This window comes from Haemorhous mexicanus, chromosome 2 (genome assembly GCF_027477595.1).
Source record: "Haemorhous mexicanus isolate bHaeMex1 chromosome 2, bHaeMex1.pri, whole genome shotgun sequence".
In the NCBI taxonomy this organism is placed as follows: Eukaryota; Metazoa; Chordata; class Aves; order Passeriformes; family Fringillidae; genus Haemorhous; species Haemorhous mexicanus.
Window position 1 is genome coordinate 54246209 of NC_082342.1, and position 22263 is coordinate 54268471.

The following is a 22263-nucleotide window of genomic DNA, read 5'->3' on the forward strand; positions in this document are numbered from 1 at the left end:
AACAGCCTTTCTCCTTATTTTAAGTGGTTCCTGCTTTGATTACAGGCATTTATTATAATTATCAAGAGATTAGTCTGTTGTTATAGAATCCTTGTAATGGAACCATTTAAAAGGAATATAATGGCAGTTTATTGGATTTTGCAAAGGAAAAGAGAACAGATAAAGTGGTGGTTTTTAAATGGATCAACTGCTGCCTTAAGCATACTAATTTTTTCCTTTTGTTTAACTTCACATTTCTTTTTGTTTCACAATTTTCAGTTACATACTAAAGAAATCACTTTTCAAATTCTGAAGATATTTTACTTGTAACATTTTCTTTGCAGTCTAATCCCATGGAGTTTTGTTGTTAAAGACAGTTCTTCCAAAACGTTCTTACATTATATGTATCACAGAAAGTATATTGTCTGACACAGCTGCTTTGTAATTTTATTCATATCTTCATTTAAATAATGGCAACAAAAAAGGGGTATTTTTAAATGAAAAAAAATGTAAAAGAAATTTTGTATTCCATATTATATCATTTAAAGGGCAGCTAGGTTGATTTCTCTTTTGTACTAGCAAAATACCATAATATTGATGAAACCTGGTGAATTTCTTTCATGTGTATATCAATTTCCCCTACTTAACAGCATGCAGTTGTATTCACTGCACTTAGTCAAAAGGAATAAATGTGAAGTTTATAAAATAGTCAACTTATTCAAATTTTACAGAATATTACTTGTACTATTAATACTTGGCTGTGAATGTAATAACCTTGGAAAAAATTAAAAGCTCATGAGCTTAGGGAGTTTTATATTAGAAGCTAGTTTATATTTCAAGACCTATGAATTTTGTAGTATGTGTATGTCTTATCCTTTGTTGAAACCTTCTACTAAGGAATAATTACAGCGCCTAAATCCTCCTGCTGAAAGTGTTCTGTCCTATGCTCATTAGCTGAGCAATGGCACCCGTTACTTAGCACTGCTGCTAACCTGGCCTTGAGTCAATTGACTCAAACCTGGTTGATGTGGGGCTGTTTTAGGGCGGCGGGCAATCAGCCCCAAAAAATCAGTGAAAAACCATACAAAAGCAAACTCCAAGAATAGGATTACAATTCTGCTACTCCAATATTTCTCAGCTGCCAGCAGTGGAGACCTGGGGAGGAGTTTAGTATTTCCCCAGCTGACTTTACCATGATACTCCCCCGGCATATCCTGCCAGCTTTCAGCAAATTGTAACTCAGGGACTTCCTGAGCCAGAGGTGATATCCTTGAGTTTAATAACTTCTGGTGGTTTTTTCCCCATCTGTGAAAGGAAATGTCTTATCCTTTTAGAATTCATTTAAACTTTGGCTGACCACAATATCACACAGCATTGAGTACCCTGTACCCCATACCCTTGGGTGTGTCGTGTGAGAAATTCGCACGAGGTGCACTACCATTTGTTTTGAACTTGTTGCTTGATAACTCTGTGATCTCTCTAGGTGCCTTCTTATGAGAAATGGTGAGTCCTTGTTCTCAACTCACCGTCTTGGTGCCATTTATAATATTAAACATCACTATCATATCATTCTCAGTTAGGTCTCTGTTCTTTAGCTGTGAGGCTCCAAAATCACCTTTTCTCCTTCCTGGAGGCTCCCCTAGCAGGCTGTAGCTTATTCTGAAGTGGCCTCTGTAAATCCTTCCAGCTGGAGCGATTTTACTTTGTGTAATAGTCAGAGAGAAGAGAATGATACACATATGAACTTGTTTTTTTCTCATTCCCACCCACCCTCCCTCCTGCAACTGTAATGTGCGAGCCAGGTTGTGGCTTTATTGCCAAAAGGAAGCCAGCCGGGAATGACTAAACCTTCCTCACTCATTCAATATTTTCAAAAGGGGAAAAACATAAAGAATTGGAACAATATTATGAGATGAGCCTGTGTCTGAGCCAGATTGTGATTCTATGGTCATAGCCCTTTCATTGCCCATTCCAATTAATGTTTGACTAGTTTAAAATGAGCTAGCATTGTCAGAAAAGGCTGACAGTGTTCCATTCCACAAAACTTTGGTGATTCATGGGGTAAGCATGCTCTATCCACCATAGCTTTTCTTGTATGATTGTGCTCCCTCTCAAATAGAGTCAGCTGTAATGGTCTAGGCACAAATATTATTTGTGTATGTGTTTTAGAGAGAGACACTTTGTTAGCAAAACCTGTAAAAAGCTATTTTGATTTGTTGTCAGTCTTTGAGAGTATTGCCAGACCATTGCAGGCATAATGTTATATAGTGGATGGCATTCTCACGCCTTTGGATGTTGGCATTTAGTGTGTACATGTTGTTAACAGTGATGAATGTGGTTCCTTTATTTTTTTTGATACACAATGTGCAAATTAAAAAATACTTTGTTTGCAAATATTACTCTAAAATAAGGGATAGTGGACATGATTCTCCCCTCATGTGCTCACTCTTGGGCAACAAATTAATCTAGCAAGTAAGACTTCTCATAGCAAGGAGAGATTCCTCTTTGTCTTTCTGCAAATTTCCATGTAGTCCTAATGCCTGCCAGTGCTCTAGAAGGATTAAGATTGTATTACACTTTTTTTTTGGGGGGTATGTTATCAATAGTCTCATGTGGAGCAAAGGTAGAAAACATTTTATTTTTTTCAAAGTTTTTGATCTCACACTACAAAAGTATTTGATATCCGAAAGACCAATGACCTGACCTGATTGCTTTCTTCCTTCTTAGTTTTAAAGGCCTGTTGCAGGCAGGGGATGTTCACTAAACGGTTTTTACAAACCGTTATTTGTAGTGAAAACACTAAGGATTATAAATACAAGAGCTATTAGAAGGGTGTATTACTGTGAGTCAGTACTGGACTTCATGTTTCCTTAAATGTGAGATTTTTAATGCGCTTCTTTTCTACCATGCTGAGGCCTGTGCAGATATTTATGTTACCAGCAAAGAGGGTTTTGTGGTGCAAGGACCAGTGCTCCTGCTGCTGGTTAAAGGCCAGTCAGAAAGCACCAAGACTCTATCAAGTCAATTAATTTTGACAAGTGATATGATTACTGATAGGGTATAAATTCCCAATACTGCCTTCTTGCTGCTTGCTAAATCCCTACAGTCAGAGGCACACTGGAGTTGTTGTTAATGGTCGTTCTTTTCAATATTAATCTGTTGAGCTATACAGCTTGTTTGGGTTCCTCCCAGGAATTAATTCAAAACACAGTTGTAAGTGTGGTTGGAGGGTAAAGCTGGAATATTTTCATAGCATTTTACATAGATGTCATGGTAGGTCTCCCTGAAAGCTAAATAAAGGAAGAATTATGTATATTTTTCTTGGTATAAGATACATCGAAGCACAATCCTTATTTGCTGTGAACAGGAGCACATTTTTGTGTGTGCTTCCCCCCCCCCCCCCCCCACCCCAAACCACACAAGAAACTTTAGACAGATTAAATGCAAACTAGAAAGAGGTATTGGTCCATAATTCAGCTTTATTGCTCCATGGGAGGATACTTCTGTTAGAAAAATAGTAGATCTGATATATTTTCTACCTTAGTTTGTGTGTGCAATTTGGACCCACATCACTAACTGCAGAATATCTACAGAAAGACAAGGATGCTTCAAGTCAGTGATAATATGAGTATGACTAATGCAACTTATTTTAGATAGTTTGCAAAAAGAAAACCTCATGGAAGGTCATGTTCTGTAAGTATCCATCAAAAGAACAGTATAGGGGAAAGAACTGAACTATTTTGTCTTCAGCTGGTAGGACAAAGAGCCTTTTGCTGGTTCACTTATACATTAGAAACGAAATAGCATAGCTATTGAGCAATGCAGAGTACAGGCCTGTCATGTGTATTTACCAACCTGGTCACAGGTTGCTTTGGTTTCTTAAATAAAGTCTGATATACTAGGCAAAAGCTATTCTCAAACTGTACAAGACTTATGAATTTAATTAAAAGTCCTTTAAGACAGGACATGAGAATAAACTCTACATTTATTTCCTGTAAAAAAGACAAATAGTCTTTCAGAGTGATTTAGCAGCTCTTCACACTAGTGTCAATTCAATCAATTTCTTACTAGGAATCTTGGAAGCTTTTCACTGTTTGTTTTTTTGTGTTTGGTAGTTTGCTTCTTAAAAGAGAGAAGAAAAGATGTTAATAAAATAACCTCAACTAAACTCCCATTTTAATGTAATAAACAACAATTTCTATATATCTTTGCCAATCACTTTTCAATCTGTGGTAGAGCAAAGTGCATTGATATTCTACTATCAGCATAAAACATTTTTTCAGATTTTGGTGTAATTAGGCCCCTAGAATAGGCCCTGAAACACATCTAATTTTAAAAATGTTGTTGACTTTATTGGGATTTCATATAAACATATACTTAACAGACTCATACTTCTTTTTATAATTGGGTCTAAAAAATTGTATTTCTTTCATAAAAATATTTATTTACTATTCCAGAGATTCAGTCCCTCCAAAATAATAGTCTTGATATTTTATTTTGAATTATGCATAATAAAGAGTACTCTGGTTTTTAAGTGTTTAACTGTTAGACTTTCTCAATTGCTTTAATAATATAGTCTGATTTTTTTGAATGTCAGCCTATTTTTATTGCTTGAGTTTCTATAACTTTTGTTTCCTGAATTTCTATTATTTATGTTCATTATTTGGTATCAATTCAAATAAGGCATTTGCAATCTGAATCTGGGGGTTTTGAATGCTGACCCTCTGATTCTCCATTTCCATTTTATAGCATAAAAATTATAAGCCCATTCTTCAAAAGTAGAATTTTGAATATTTTTTATTAATTTATGCAGGTAAGATGATTTCTGTAGCTTTGGCCTATGTTTTCTTTCACTGTTCCCTTTATCATGTTAATCATAATCATGAAAAGATATCTCCATATTACTTTTTCTTGAATTCATATAAGACTGGGACAAGTCAGTCGACCACCTTCTCCATTTCTCTCATTTAACAGGACCCATATAGCCTATAATTCTACATTTTCTGAATCCTGGCTCTTGGATTTCACAGTCATGTGAGTTCTCTGACACGATCTTTCCCTTGACAATTTACACGAGTCTTAGATGGTAGATTTTTTTCCTTGAGAAACCTAGGTTTTCACTTTCTGTAGTGTTGAGATCCTGGTTACTTGATACAAGAACACTAGAATTCCCATCCTATCACCCAGCTTTTCCCAAGGTGAAACTAGTTCTCTCCATTGCCTGAGGAATGAGCCTGGGTTGATTAGTTGAATGTCAATAACGTTGACAACTTAAGTTAGATAAAAGAAACTCAACTCAACTATCATTTTGCATAATTTGACAACCTTAATCTTCCAGTAAATTACGACTGTTAATTGCTAGTATTAACTTCCCAGTAATTGAACTGTGTCTCCCAGACTGCAAGAAAGGAAAACAAATTCTATGAGGTCACAGGCAGTTTGGTCCCTGTAGAACAAGCAGTTTTCAAAGGTAAGGTGATCGTCAGCTTCTCAGCATCTTCAGACATAATGTCTATTGAGCTACACAGAGGAGATCTGGAGCAGTTAAATGAATCAAGAGGTTAAAAAAGAATGAAGAATGTTGAAGAACAAAGAGAGTAAGCTGTATTTTTGCCTAAGTTGGTCATTAAAATTTGGAGAATCTCTGAGGGTGAAATGACCTATGCCGTGGTTCTTAAGCCATATGTGACTTTTCAGATCTTCAAGATCCACTCTTTCCAAGGGCATATGTCACGGGAGTTTTGGCACAAAATATTTATGATTATCCAGATTTACAGCTCAGAGAAAGGAAATAAAAAAATTCCATCACCAAATTACATTCAAACCCAGGTGCAGACTGCATCCCGCTCCATTTTGTCCCCTTTTGTCCCACTTTTGAACGAGTCTTAGAGTTTTGCCATTTCTCAACTTATAGTCTACATTTCACAATTCTGTGAAGCTTTCAGTTTTTGCTTTCTTGGATCAGAAAATTTGGCTACCCATGCTCTGAAGGGAGAGAAGAACATCCTTCTGTTCCCAGGTATATGATTTCTCCCTGCACCAATTTTCTAATTCAGTACTGAATCAGTAAGCTTTCCTTTCTGCTGTAATAACAGATGGGTTTGAACTCTTTTCTCATTTTCCATCTTCCATACAAACTGCGATAATGAAGTCTCAAAAAAAAAACTCCAAAACAACAACCTGCAATGAACATGTAAAGTATGAAATCTGCTTAATTTGCAAGGTTGAGGCTTGTAATTCCCTATGGTAGTTCCACACAGAGAAGTGGAGGAGGGTTGTATAAATTTATTGAACTGCCGCTGATGATTTTTCTTTAACTGTAGTAGTCATTTAAAACCATACACCCAAATACAGCCATATACACATTCTGTAATTTATTTGTAAAGCATATCCCTATAGGGAGTCATACTTACTATACAACAGCAACTGAATTGTAAATATGTATGAAAAATGCAGAAGATACACATGGTCATGTCACAGATTTGTGCTACAGACGAGGGAGAAAGCATCTGTATCTCATGATTGTCACACAGAATTGTGTGATTAAATAGCTAAAAGGAAGGAAAACATTAAAAAGTATATCTAGAGTAACAGATTGCTAAATACTTTGTATGCAAAAATTCTTTAGAGTGTATCCTACTTGTTTTTCAGAACCCTCAAAAATAGCAATTTATTTCAAGACTGAAAACATTGAAGTTATAACTTGGTGTAATCTTTTTTCTTTTCCCAATGTCGCATCTGCTTCTTCTCGTATAATATTTTCAGAGCCCAAAATACATCATTAGGTCATGCTGATGTATTTTGGGATGTTTTATAGAAGACTGTTTCCATACTTCTGAAGAACCTCTTGACAGTCAAAAATAAAGTATAAATAGAAAAGTTTTGATTTACTTGCCAATCTGGCTTTTTAGCTCTCGCAAAAATTCCCAGGAATAAAAAAGATCAAAGTTACCATTACTTCAGTATTTATTTGATAGTATTATAAACATGGTCTCTGTTGAAAATTCTACAGCATTCATAGCCAGGCCCCTTGGCAAATGTTTATTTCATCAATACAAGCTATATTTGGGGATGGGAATAATTGTTTATACATCAGACAAGGCATATCCACCGATTGGGCTGTCATGTCTTTGTTTCAGTTCTTAAAAACATTATTAAGTTAAAGATAGATATGCGCTTTTTCTTAACTTATGCTGTACTTCTGGATGATAGGGGAAAAATAAATCTGTACTAAAAAACTTGCAGAGGATGTAAAACTTCAGGCTTCTATAAATTCTGAATTCAAGTGCTTCCAAATACCAAGCTTGAATTGGCATTTTGCAAAAATAATTATTCTTTTAAAATAGTGTATTATTAGACTTGCATTTTAATAAATAGCTCTGCATGACAGAAATTGAAACAATTGCCTAGGTAGAACTTTATTATTTATTTATTAGATTTTGATTACTGTTGCTGTTTATTGCTAGACCTCAAGGAAGCTAATTATTTCATCTCAATGCCAGGTTAATAAGTTAGCTGTCTTTAAACAGTTGCAGCTTGAATAATTTAAGAAGGTTTGAAATGTAATTCATTATGGGTTTTAAGAAATAGTATATAAATAAAAAAATAAAGCTGTGTATCTTGGTTTTAGAATAACACTTTTAAAACATTTAGGCAGAGCATTTATTCTTTTTTCTTATTAAAGACTTTGAGAGACTAAATTTCTGTTCCTGGATTCCACATTCCATGCCGTGACTTACAAACAGGAGTAACTAGTGAGATAACAAGTCCTGTCTGTCTGTATCAACCACGCTGTTTCTGTTAAAAGTGCAGCTCTAGATTTTTTGACAAGTCGTTGCAGGTTTGTCTAGAAACTGGGCTGTAATTTGTGTGCTCAGTAGGTTCTTCAGTAGTTCCTTCGCAAGAGATGAAGGACCTTAATCTGTGCATCTGGAGTGGAGCAGACAGCTGGGACAGCATCCTCATCAGCAGTCACATATGTTATCCCTACTTACAAATCTGAGCCTTTAGTCTTTGACCTTTAAGCAAGCCAATGAGGCACCAAAGTTTTTCAGAGTTTCAGCAAGCTCTTTTACTTGGGATGCCCGGGGGTAAATCTGGGGACTGTTTTTCATTTGTCCTAGCACACTAATCCTGACTGTACAAAATTTTAGGTACTATTTAACTCTTCTAGAATTGCAGACAAGTCATAAACACTCAGATTTTTTTTTTTTTTATGATTTAGGACCCTACTGTCCTTAGCTATGTGTTAAATATGGAACATAAAATCTTGAAACACAGAGTAACCTATTTTTCTTGAAAAAAGTCACTGCTTCATTAGAGCATTTGCAAAATCTCAGGACTTCTGCATTGTGCTGCTGTAGGCTGTATGGGAGTGGCATTAAAAACAACTTTCAGCTTTGTTTACTGGAGTTTCTTAGTAAAGTGGTGTTAGTGTCATTCAGAATTCAATGGGAAAAAAAATCATTGTGTTTTAGGATTTTTCTCAATTTCTCTCCAGAACAGCCTAGCTGTATTCATTACACCGAGAACAAAATATCCTGTCATCTACATAAGTAGCAAAGTTAGTGCTCATGCAGAAGGCAAAAGAGGAAGGTGTCTCTGTGAGATTTGAATAAATTGTTCTCTCAGTCTTCCCTTTTCAGTGCTACAGCTGAACCAAGCAAATAATGCTAAAAGATCCCAGACAGGGAAGGGCTGTTTTGGGAGGGAGTTGAGATTTGGGTTTTTTTTTTTAATATATTTCTGTGCAAAAAAAGGAGCCAGACAGTAAGAGGCAAAACATAACTACAAGAAAGAGTTCTCTTACTTTCCAATGGTCATAACACCAGTTTATCTGTTTTTTGTGCAACCACTGTTCACCTTCCCTAGGCAGAATTGAGTCACTATGCTTCCTGCTTAAATGCACTTTGATGGTTTTGGCTGAAAAGCTGAACAGAAGTAGGTAACTGCATTATCAGATTAATCCATTCTACTGAATTGCTACTGGAAGAATATTCAATGTTTCAAGCTCAGAGGATAAACTACAATTGAAAAAAATCCCAAACTTAATTGTGTAAATATCTTCGATATCTTAAGAAATATCTTAAATATCCTAAGAACTGTATCTATTAAAGTTAACATTGAAAACCAGCATCTTTATAGCAAAATAATGATTCTCCTAAAACTTTTTCTTTTGATTTAATTATTAAATCAGCATTTTACTTTGTTAAATTAAGAAAAAGAAGTTCTTTTCTGAGATATTTATCTGATTTCTTATGGATTATAGCTGTAAAATTACACAGTACTTTTCAGAGAATTTTGACAAAGAAGTTGTATTATTTCATGAGGTCTCCTGTTTTTGTAGACAGAGGGTACCCACTTTTTCTTTTAGTTTGACAGATGATGTGCTTAACAAGGAAAATAATTTTGCTTACAGTAGATAATATGCTTGTGAAGAATGTAGAAGAATTAAATGAAAATTGCATTTTTAAAACATAAATTCCTTTGAAAAATACATGATTTTTTTCTTTTTCATTTTCATTATTTAATAGAAGTTTTCAAATGTTTTTATTTTCATACTGTATTTCCTAAAAGTAAGAGTGTATGTTAATGTCATGGTGCCTGTTTCAGATGTGATGTTTTACTAGTTAAAACATAAAACAAATTATTTTTTGCTTGAAATTCAATGATCATTTGCTAGACCAAGTTTCGTGTCAATTAAATGTTGAGATATTTCTACATTTGAATAAGAAAATTGTCATGTACACTTATCATGAAATGCATTTTACTTCATTTTAGCCCCCTATAGAAATGCTCCTAGTCTAAGCCATTCTGTCTGCTTCTTTTTTCAGCCAGTTAAGAAATACAGAGATGACCCCCAATTCATTCCATCCTGGAGTTTGTTGTACTGAGGCATCTGGCAGTATTTGTGAAATGTTACTAAGTTCCCATTGTACTGAGATAGCATGACGTAACAAAATATGGGTTAAAAAGAAAAGTTTCCTAAACCATTCTTTCTAGGTATTTTCCAAAAGGGAATTTTACCCAAATTTTCCTTTATCTAAAATTATAAAATGGCTTTTTGGGCTTTGGATGTTTTGTTTCCTCTTTGTTGGAATGGCAGCAAATCACATTCTGAAACAGAATTAAGGCTCCAAACCAGAAATCTGAGTTAAACCAGAAATCTGAGTTAAACCAGAGTATTGTTTCAACCACTTTCTTTTCCCTTTTTTTCAAATATAATCTTTTATGTCCTAATTCTAACCCTAAATTTTATTTCATTTTAGTGTTTCTAAGTTTACAATTTATTATCTCTAGAATCTGTTGCAATTGCATTGTTGTTACTCATGTTTTGTTTCTAACACATCCTTTGTGATTCTGGTCAGTCAAACACTGACAATTTATGTATCTGTTTAGTAAATTCCTTTAGTTCTTCATTCAATGCCATTGGAGTCACTAAAAAGAACCAAGTATTTAACTTTAGGAAACTGTATTATTTCATTTAGCTGTAGTGTCCGACTATTGCCCATTATCAAATCTATTCACTTGGAGAGATTTGCCAAATTTCTCTCTCATTATTTTAAGTTTATATTTTATGTTAAACCAATTCAGTAATTTTAAAAATTCTACTTATCTTTAGTTTTACTTTGTAGAGATTTGAGTTATTGCCACTTCCATTGTTATTTTTAAGAGGTATGTGGCTTTTTTCCCCTCTGTTTTTTTCCCTGTTTATAACTTTATGCATGGTTAGTCCTATTTCCCTACAATTGCTGTTTCTTGGTAGAAGTTTGCTACTATTTAATAATACTGCAGCCATTCCAAAGTGAACAGCTCATTCTGAAGAGCTAAGCTTTTATAAAAAGTCTAGACAATCAGTAAACTGTTAACCCTCATTTGTTTGTGTATTCATTATGAGTTTTCCTTCAGACTTTATGCAATGCACTAAAGTCCATAATCCAGGGGTTTTAGTGACTTAGAAGTTTGTGGTTTAAGTAGTACCATCGTGAAAATTAACATCTCTATTGTCACAGCCTCCCTTTCACATCTACTGACATTACTCTCCTTTCTAACATATCATCTATCTGAAGAATAATTTAAATTGAGAGATTTTTATTTTCAGCTTTTGATGTGTCCTCAGTTTTCTCACTGAAATTAAGACACAGAAGTTTCGGCAGTTGGAAATCTTCATTAAGAATGTGTATTAAATACTCCCTTTTCCAGTGCCTTAAGAAGAAAATAAAAGCCCCATAAATCACTTTCTCCTTTCTTAAAAGGGTGTTACCCTTTAAAACAGTTCTTAGAAATTCTTCTCCAAAAATTTGGTGGATCTTTAATCATTAGTCATCTTCTGATAGTTTTTTCTCTCTTTCATTTCATTCTCTGTTGTCTTAGCTTTGTCCTTCATTATTAATGCAAGACCATTAGTAACATGATCAGAGGAGACAAACTGTTAGCAGTTCTCTTTTTGCTTTTCAGAGGTGACTCCTCTGCTCCTATTCTGATGATCAGTAGCCGTGTTTGCTGTTAGTTTGAGTTTCTCTATGCTCTATTTCATCCTTATTTCAAAGTCCAAGTGAAAATCCTTCACCTCTTTTGCCATCTTTTCCAATTTTCATGACATTAGGTGTTTCTCAGATTCATTGCATCTTTATTCCTTGTGTTAATATTTCCAGGTTTTAATATTATTTACATTTATTTTACTGTATCTATTGCAACACCACTTCTGAACCTTATTTGCTCCTTTATGGTCACAGAAGGCTTCTGTTACTTGGATCTTCTGGCAAATAGGTTTATATATTGGCTTTAACCATTAAAAATATTCCATAAGTGTTTTTGTATTTTTTGTATTTCAAGTTTTCTTTTACTTTCCTTTTTTTTTTTTTTAATGTCATTCACTTTCTGTTCTTCATATTACATTAGTGGAATTCTTTATGCTTTCCAAATATACTTTTTTTTCCTTATTTCTCAAAACACAGTCATAATTCCACACTGTGAAAATAATTTTTCTTTTTCAAAATATGTCCCATAAAAGCAACCAGGACTAATTGTTGCAATTATAGATCATCAATTCTTTTTCTTTCCTAGTATTTTCCCATTATTACAAAGACTAAGGATTCTCTGAGATCCTTCCAATTCTGTGACCCACCTCTCTTTCAAAACAACTTTTCCCCCTTCCCCCATGTCTGCAGGCTTGTTCCTCTTCATTAATATATTCAAACTTAATCTCTTCCATCTGGCAGCCCATCCTTTGGGCTGCAGTCTGAGGATCTTTTATGTGTACTGCTGCTCTCCACGGTTCATTTTTGTCACTAGTTGCTGTAGCTGTAGGTGACATGTAGCAAACTGCACCTTGTTCCCAAACAGGGACTGGGTTTCACAGTCATGCAGCTGTTGTCACAGATGCTGAATGCACACAGGATGGACAAAGACTTACAGTTTAGGACAGCTAGTATTCATAAGTCCAAGGAAAAACCCTTCCCATGCTCTTCATTGCAGCTGTGGTCATAGGAATTAACAGAAAATCTTTTCAAGAGTTGTCTTTTAAATGTTCAAGCTTTGGAGATGTGAAAAGGCAGGGAGGACTTTGCTGTGCAGGCTGACTTGACATTCCTCTTAATTGTTTTTCTGGCAAAGCACGCCACAATTTCTCCTCTGAGAGGATAATTGAGCTATCTGAAACACTTTAGTCTGTCTCAATAATCTTTGTCCCATATACATGGAAGATGGGTGTGATATGGCAGTAAAGAATATCATGAAGAATTCTGGGCAGATCTGAGTTTTAGAGCAATCTGCACTTGAGAGACTTCAAAGCTGTTTGCTTCAACTTATCAAAGTCCATCTTGGCTAGCCAGGGCAGCATAACATCAGTTTGCCTTTCCATCCCATGCTGGCCAAGAAAAGTGTATTTGAAGTAGGAGAACATACATGTCAAGCTGTCAAGTGGGTACCAGTGATGACAGTGGCAGCAAAACAAAATTTGTAATCCTTCAGTATGTAGTACAATAGGGCTTGTTCCATTAAAACATTTATTTTCTTTGTCTGTATTAACTATATGAAGTACTGCACATCAGAAATTTGGGATTAAGTTACAATAGTATACCATTCCAAATAATTTTTTTCATTGTTAGTAGCCTTGTAGTATTACTAGTTTCATGCCAGTTCTTATTTTGATGAGAAAGGTTTATATTGGATTATATTGGATTATACTGTAGTTTGTAAGGAAATTATCTCTGACAGTTAAACTCATCATGTGGATTCCTTTGGGTCCTGTGTTTTAGGATACATTTAAAATAGCTGTTCTGTTGGAAGGATATAGATATATATTTATCTTAAAATTCCTTATAAATACCTCATATATGATGCTATAAACTTTTAGTTCTTAAAAATATTCATTACATTGTGCTTAATATGCTCTTCCTCATTCAAACAAACCTGATTCAAAATGTCACTTGACTGGTATAAGATATGGAGGAATGAGAAATTACATGTAATCTAGTTGACTGTGGAAATAAGGATTATTAATAATATGCATTATAAGGAAAAGTAAAGCCTATTGAAATATTTTCCTTGTCACAAAAAATAAATTACTAAAATTACTTGATTTAGTCAAGTCACTTTAAAAAATGCATTGTAGAAGAAAGAGTTATGGGCGATTTGCAGACATGCTCTCTTCTAGAACTGACTTGTGCCTGGTACATCATTAGGGAATATGGTTCTACTTCATTTACAGCCATAATTTAGAACTACCTAACAGTTACCTAAATTCCTCAAAAATCTTAAAGCCTGAGTGATATCCACAGGATTAGAATATAAGTATTTCTAAAGTACTGTAATCTGTGGGCTAGGCAATTTAACACTGATTCAGTCCATAATGCTTGACTTAAAGCAGTTTAAATTCTAAATTTTAGGCTGGAACTGGTGCCACAGTATTCTACTTGGTAGTATTTTTAATCTACCCTAGAGATGTAATAATACAACATTTAAGGGAAATCACACAATTTTTTCTGCCTGTTATTCAGGTGATGAAGCTCAATCATTCAAAACTTTCTGTAAGTATAGATCCCTCATCTTTTGAAGTGTCTGCTTTCTTTCTAACAACAGGGTAGAAAAAGTATCTTGCTTTTTGTTGATGATGTTGCTCTGAGTCAAAAATCAATCTTCAATCAACTAGTTAAGATTCAGAAACCTTTTCTTTAGGGTTGAGATACCAACTTCCAGTACCTGGAAGCATGTAGTAACATTGTAGAATAGGCATCTGTAGAAAACCGTAACAAGAAACTTCAGTTCTGTTTTTAAAAGTCATATAGTTTGTGAATAGAAATGATGCTTCTGGTCTTTCTTTCTCAAAAATTTTAATTTTGCACCACTATTCGGTATTTCAAGCTTCAATCCCTGGTGAACTCGTAATGGTTTTCTGGATCTGCAAAACAGACTTAATCCTCTGAAAATTTCATTACTTTCTTACTTAACACTTCATTAAAATAGTGGCTTCAAAATCTGGTTTATGTTAAATTGAAAAGGTTCCGTAATCTTCAGACTAATTAATCAAAGTAATGAATTATCAGATTAAACACAGAACAAATTAAAAATGTAGTTTTTTAGTCTGCGAATATTTCTTAATTTCATGAAGTATTTTGTTATTACAAAGATCATTCTTATCAACATTAGTGGTTTTCTTATTGCCGACAATACACATAATTTCAGAGATCTTTTTTAAAAGGTTTTCATTAATGTTTTTACTTTTGTCCTCTCATGACTTACTCTGAAATGGAATTAGAAAGGGAAGGTTTTTTGCCTTTCAAAAAAAACCTCTAAAGTTGCCTCCTTGCTGCTTGTAAATAAGTAAAATGCCTGTTCTGCAAGGCAGCCATAAAAGTAGGACCTTCACGCAGACTCAAGAAGCATGTTGTGAAAATGCCATTCAGAATGCAAAAAACAGCAGCATTGACTAAAAATTATGGTGTGCTGCTTCTGAAAATTTGTTAGTGGCTGGAAGGTAGGATGCTAGATCCACTCCCCATGGTGCCCTGCCCTCTGGACCTGATCCAGGTCTCATGACAGCAGTTAGTAAAGTTGGACAATAACTAATGAAAGCATGAAAAAAGTGCTTAAGTGGACCGTAAAGAGTGAAAATGTCTGTCCTACATTAGTATATTTCTACTTTTCCTCTGGAAATGGCTACCAGCACATAGCTGCTCAGAATGAAGGCAACATAGAAAACAGTGGCTAAAGAAATAACTAGAAAAATCCAGAGAAGACGTATACCATATTGATGAGTTGTAAACTTCTTACTCTCTTTTTTTTTTTTTTTTTTCTTTTTTCTCTTTGTCTTTTGGTCACACATGTCCAGGACATTACAGATAGATTGAAAATGACTGGTTTAGAGCAGTGGTTCCCTAGTTAGGGTCTGCAAGGTCATGGCCTGCAGAATAATTTTAAATCTATAGTGTGTTCAATTATGAGTTTATAATAGGGATGCATCCACAAACATTTTACATTCTTCGTAGTGATCCAAAAAGCTTTTAAAATGTTGGCTTAGAATCCAGCTTTGCCCAAATAGCTTATAAAAGAGATGTGGGAGATTTGTGTTGATAAGGTCAAGAAGTTGTCTGAAAGTGGAGCTGGTCAGCTCTTTAGAACCAAAACTGAATACCAGATGATTATATATGTGTACTTTTTGGCTTTAATATAGATTAACAATGGCTTATATCATTCTACAGGAGTTTAATATTCTTTTGAATGTAAAAAGGCAATGTTACACTAAGATGGCCATGGTTGTTAATGGCTTGTATTAGCTGGAAGCTATAAAATCATCCTAGTACTCTGTTAGTGCTGGAATAATAATTTACCAAGACAATTACCACATGGTGGAACTTTTTTGCTGCTCTAATTCAGTGTTATTAATAATGAATAAAATTGCAATTTTCTCAGGTTGCTAGGGGCAGTGGGGAATTATTTCAATGAATATTTCAGCACATTAGTTTAATCATAGTTCCACAAAATTCAAGTGGGCAATATTTTATACTTTTAAGTTTGGTCTGCTAAGGGACCATAGTCATTAAATTGCAAACTATTTGCACTGAGGTCCATTCTATGATTTACAAGCCTTGTTAAAAACACTGTAAAAGAAAGCAAGCTGTGCCATTAATACTTGTAATTTGATGCTGCATTTGTTAATGGGTTCAGTGTGATTAATGTTTTTAGCAGCAGGCAGAACACTTTGAGACAGGCGGTGCTGGGGTTTATAATACATAAATGCATGTAAAGAAACGCTAGAATACTGTAAGTTTTAGTAATACATGTTTTTACAAGATTGTATTCCAGAAACGGGAAAGTAGCAGTGAAATTAGACTATAATGTATGTAAATACAGTTCAAGCTGTGGTAGGTGCTGATGTGTGTGTTCTTTATTTTCCAGCCAACTGCATGACTTCTGGCGCTTGGATTACTGGGAAGATGATTTGCGCCGACGGAGGAGATTTGTTCGCAATGCTTTTGGGTCTACTCATGCTGATGCTCTCCTAAAAGCTGCTGTGGAATATGGTCAGTATTACCTCAGCTTAAAAACGTAGTTTTTGATGCTTTCTTGATGTCCATGAATGATTCAGAATCATGTCCCTTGTTTCTCAAGGACAGTGCTGAGAATTCCTAGGAAAACATATTCTTAGAAAAGGAATTCTTTCAATTCCTACACTTTAATGAACCAGGCTTGAGCTTGTGAGCTGTTAAATTCTCTGATCCCCAAGGGATTCACATTATACTCCTCTAGCATTCCCAGACACTAATTTTGAGACTGGTAAAAGCAACTGAACATGTCTCTCTGGAGTGACTGAATGAAATATGTCATCAAACTAATGCATCATAATAGTTCCATTGGAGACATTTTCTGAATGAGGAATTTAAAAATATCAGAAATTTTATTCTGGCATGCAAATTTCAGCCAGAAGTATTTTTCTGCAAATCATGAAATACATTAGAACTTGCTAACAATAATAATTTTTAAGGATAACTTGTGATTCAATAGTGAACTGAAACCATAGAAGCTTCAGTTTTAGAAACTGAAGAATTAGATAATGATTGATTTTCATAGAGATGTAGCTGGAGTGTAAAAAAGGAATGAGGACACACTTACAAATTCCTCTATAACATGTAAAAGTTTCATGTTTGTGACCCCTGTACAGCAGACTGAACCTGAACACCCCAAAAATCTGAAGCAAATTTTTTTCTTGGGTTTAAGCTGGGATACCTCTCTAGCATATCAAAGACAGAGGTTTTTAAAGAGTATTGTGATGGTTTTCTGATTGTTGTTTGGTTTTTTTTGTTGTTGTTTTAGTGCTAAAAAGAAAATACTATGATTCTTTAGCATTTAGGAGTAAAAAATTGAAGTAATCATTCACAAAGCAAGTTGAACCTTTCATCTGGTGTTTAGCCAAAGGCTAAGGTTGCCAAAAGTTCTGAATATGATAGATATAAAGCTAACTCTGTATATGACCTACACTTTTCACCAACTTTGCGGTTGTATGAGGCAAATAGCTGGGATCCAAACAGGTTAGACATATGAATTAACATCTGTGTGTGCAGTTATACTAGGAGTTGTAACTTAATCCTTACTTAAAGGTGAGGAATATCATGTCCAGGACTTCAAGTCATAAACTTTCCTTAAGCTCGATTAAAGAAGACATTTCCCCCATTTGTATATGGTATTTCATATTCGGCATAGGATTATTTCCTCCATGTTCTTCCAAAACATCAGGATAGAGATTTTATGAGAGTTGGGTACAAAACTGTGCTAATTGCTGTGCTGCTTTTGGAAGGCAAATAGTCATTAAAACCACAGACTTTATATTTCTATAACACCTGTTAGTGCATTCCCCATACAGGAAAATTAAAACTCATGTTTGTGCACAGATGGTGCACATCAAACTTAGTGGTTACATAAAAATTAACAATGGACTGAAGTTTTCAGAACTTAAAAAATAATTCAAGCTTTTCATTTGTGTATTAAAATTAACATGGAATTTTAAACCAGCATGCATTAAAGTATTCGTGGATTCTATCTAGATGTATTTACTTTTCAGAGGCTTAAGCCTTTGGATTTTAATACTGAAACTTTTAGCTGACCCTTTTCTGTAAGAAAACATCCTTAACACTGATGTTATTTTTATGCCTCTTGGTGTTACTAATGAGTTGAATAATTTATGAGGTTGTCATGTGAAAAGGATTTGGTGCAGTTTGATGTACTTCTAGCCTCTGGTGCTGGAATGTGATTAATAAAGAGCTAGAGGCAGATTTTTTTTCCGTAGGGCTTAACTTTCATTGTAGTTGGTCTTTTTATTGGCTTTGTTTTGATAATTTTGTTTGGAACAGTTTGAGAGTAAAATGCCCCTAGCTTCCAAAACTGAGTATGACATCACACTACAGAAAGAATTTAAAGCATTTTTTAAAAAACTTAAACTACATAGTTTTCCAATAACAGATTTTATTTCCTGACCTTAGATACTTCGCTTGTGAGGAATAAAGTATTCATCAAAGGAAAATTTGTTGGGCTTTTGTTTCAATTTTTTTCATCTTGACTGATACCTCTAGTACAAGTAAAGCTGTCTTGAGCATCAGAAAAATACTGGAAATATTTTAAAAGTTTTTGTTATCTACAATGACTGTCCATTATCATTTAGGATTCTGTGCATAAATATTGCAGTGGAGGAATGTTTAGTCAAAGCCTAAGTCAGCAAGCTCCTCAGTGTCTGCGATCAAAGGCATCAACTTAAATAGGTCTGACCAGGCATTGCAGAAGAAGGCAGCCAGCTTCAGCTGAGCAAAAATCACAGAGCAAAGATGACAAAATTAATCAGTCATTTCTTTGGCAGTAAATAATAAGATATGCTGAGGATTGCAGATGAGAGAATTATCAGATTCCTTGGAGATGTGCCTGCTTAACACCTGATTTATCTGAGCTTGTGCAGCCATCAAGATATGACCTTGACAGATAAAAAAGTGCTTTACTGCTAGTCTAGTATTAAATCATATTTGATGTTGGATGTATAGATACTGTAATTATATTATATTTGCAGTAATTAATGAAGGAGTCTTGGAAATGAAAACTATGTCTATGATCTATATGTTTGTTTTAGAGAAGTAAAACAAATGTTAAATTCTACCTAGAAGGCCTAAAAAGAGAAGTGTTAATTTTAGATGATAGTGACTTCTTCCTGTAGGAAACATTCAATGTTGTACTATTGGGAAACAATGTTTTCTCAAAAAATTTCTGTCACAATGAAGTTTCTACTTAACTACAGTCTGTTAGTCAGCTCCTGTATGCATGTTTGCATTTCCATTTTTCATAAAATATATTATGTATATATATATATATATATATATATATATATATGTATGTGTGTATGTGGGCATATGTCTACATATGAATACATGTTCAAAGTACCTGACAAGTAAAAAATATTGTAATGAGAAATAATAACATATTTCTATGCCTATATAAAACTGTGTGAAAAATTACAGCAGATTCCTATGGCTATATACTTAGCTGTCCCTTGAGACTCTTTGCATCTCAGTCATAGCAGCATTTACAGGAGATTGACTAGAGAATTTTTCCTTTTGGATTAGTCTCCATCATTTCTAAGACTTTAATATTAGGTGTTAGATTTGTTTGTAATCTGTTAAATTTACTTGCATATCCAGATGTAAAGTGCAAGCATAATTAGTTCAACATTGTATCTGCAGTACCCTTTTGTTTCAGTTAAATTCTTACTTGAATCAAAATATAGATTCATTTTTCTTTTTTGAGTTGCTGAAGAGTTGCTACTTCCTGCAATATAAAATTGCAAGCTAAAATGGAATTTGAATTACCTGGAACTTTTAGTAGAGTTTTAATGTAGAGTTTTAATTTTATAATGTCAATAACTTAAACAATTCTTATTCTAAGTTTAGATGGAATTTCAATGTAAATAAGTAAATCGTAACTGAAAATAAAGAAAAAAAAAGAAAATATTTTATAAATTATTATAAGCCCTACTTTTCTTGCCCAAATTTTACTATGATGGATATGTGAAATATGCAGATATTCACAGAGATTCTGCACATGTGGTGAAAGAACTGTCTCTCCTAGTTAATCAACTTAACAATTTACAGTCATTGGAGATTAGCATATACAGTCATTGGAGATTAGCATATACAGTCATTGGAGATTAGCACAGAGGAGACACTACTGTACCACCCTGCCAGTGAGATAGAATACTGGTCCACAAAGGTCAACCTAAAACAGTTCCTTTATTAAGATTTGGTCCATCAGCCTTTAAAGGTCCACAAACAATTTATACATAGGGAGAGAACAAGAAAGGTAACATTTTCTAATCTACACTGAAGTAAATGAGAATGAGCTCAGTGCCCACATTCTAAACATACATGTGTAAGCTGGTCAAATATATTTAGGGTATGTGCTCTAGAGTATTTACCCTGTTAAGCTGATTAGCATGACAAATCCTAAATGCTTAGAATGAAAAAGAAAATAAAAAATTTAAAATGCCTTCATAGTGTAATATGTTCAGGTTCTGAAATAAAGCCACAGGTATATGTGCAATAATGCCCCATATGGCTTTTGAACTTGTGTGTGTTTGGATATCTAATTAGCAACCTTATTTCAAGGGCAGTTCTAGCCAAAGCAGACTCTGGCTCCTTCTGGGTCTTGTCATTAGTGCTCCAAGTTTCACTAAATACTATGTTTACTCATCACTAGAAATACATTTTTATTGCACAAGCACAATTTAAAACCATCAGGTTTGGCAGTCTGGAATGTTGAAATCTGAAATCTGTTTTCGTGACGCCAGATGAATTTTGATGGACCTTCAAAGTATGGCAGGAAGGACCAGATTATTTAACAAGCAAGAGCTACCTTAGAAGCAAGGCTGTGTGTGTTCCTGCTATGAAACTGAGGGTCTGAGGTCCACAGGAATTCAAACAAGGGATTGTCTTCAGAATGGAACATCTGGCTGTCCCAGGGACCATAAAGGAAGGTTCAATTTTTTCAGGGTCCTCAATGTTAGAGAAATACCCCAAGATGAAATTTCAGAAATGCCAGCTCTAGAGCAGCCCCACAGTGCTGAGAAGTCCAAAGCAGTTTATTTCCACAGCTCCTGAGTTCCATCTCATGAGTTGCTGGGCTCCCTGCCTTCTGCAGGCAATGTTAGAGCAAGGTAGAGGGAAGAGTGTCCAGGGAAACTGGCAAGAAGCTTTGCACAAAATGCTCTTCTAGAAAGCTAAGCTAGTGTCTTAGAAATTTACCTGACATTTTCAAGTAATAAGACATATGAAGAAATCAGAATATCCCATGAACCAGAGATGCTCAATTTCATCATCTCTATTCAGAAGCTTTGCTGTAAAATCAAGTGTCCTATTCTAGGAAGTCTGAATGTGCACCTAAAAACTAATCTTCATTTCCATTCTGCATTTCAGGTCCTATATATAAGATTGTTGATATTAATGACATTCCTAAAAACATAAGGGTGTCGTTCACTGGTGAATATCCTACCCCTTTTTTGCAATAAATTCAAGACTCTCTGTCAAAGCTGCTGTGTAAATCAGATGTATTTAAAAGAGTTATATTACTTTTTCTCAACTTTGTACGGTTCTCAGACTTCATTATTCTTTACCTTATCATGTTTCTGTGCATATTCAAAATGCCTAGTGTATTTCCAGAACAATTTCAACAGCACTGGTTTCAAAACCAGCCATAAGAAAATCTGTATTTTTTTCAGTAACTGGTTCAAAAATGAACACAAGTTGAAGTCAACTGATAGTGAATCATTACTTATCAGAGTTTTGCTAGCAGGCCAACTAGATGCATAAAACCCAGTTATTTTCCTAGGTGTATAGCAGTGAAAGCATTACATATGTAGAATGTAAGAGATTGAAGGTCAAATTATGCCTCTAGCTTTGTCTATGAAATATTGTTTTCTTATACTATATCTGTATGAACAGCTTTTTTGTCAGCTTTGTTGAGCTTTATAGATCCTTTTTTGGGGTTTTCTCACATTTTCTTTTACTTCTAAACTGAACTAGACATCTGTTGGTTGCCTGTAACAGGATAAAAGGCAACAGGAACAAGCTATTTTTTACTGTCGTGGTGGTCAAACAATTGACAGGTTGTCCAGAGAAGTTGTGTGGTTTTCATCCTTGGAAATACTGAAAACCAAGTATTTAAACACAACTATGTGGCCCCCTTGAGTCTTCCCTCCTCAAGAGAAACAAAGAATATCTACAGAATATCTGGATCAATTTAGTAGCAAAAGTA

At 34.6% G+C, this 22263-nt stretch overlaps 1 protein-coding gene across 6 annotated transcripts in view; it reads left to right on the forward strand.

The window, feature by feature from the left end:
* NBEA (neurobeachin) overlaps positions 1 to 22263 on the forward strand; it is a 454976-nt gene that overhangs the window by 256097 nt on the left and 176616 nt on the right. For all 6 annotated transcript variants that reach the window (XM_059838861.1, XM_059838862.1, XM_059838865.1 and 3 more), the window contains one exon: positions 16378 to 16502. In XM_059838861.1, coding sequence (XP_059694844.1) covers positions 16378 to 16502 — 125 coding nt within the window. The remainder of the gene's footprint in view (positions 1 to 16377; positions 16503 to 22263) is intronic.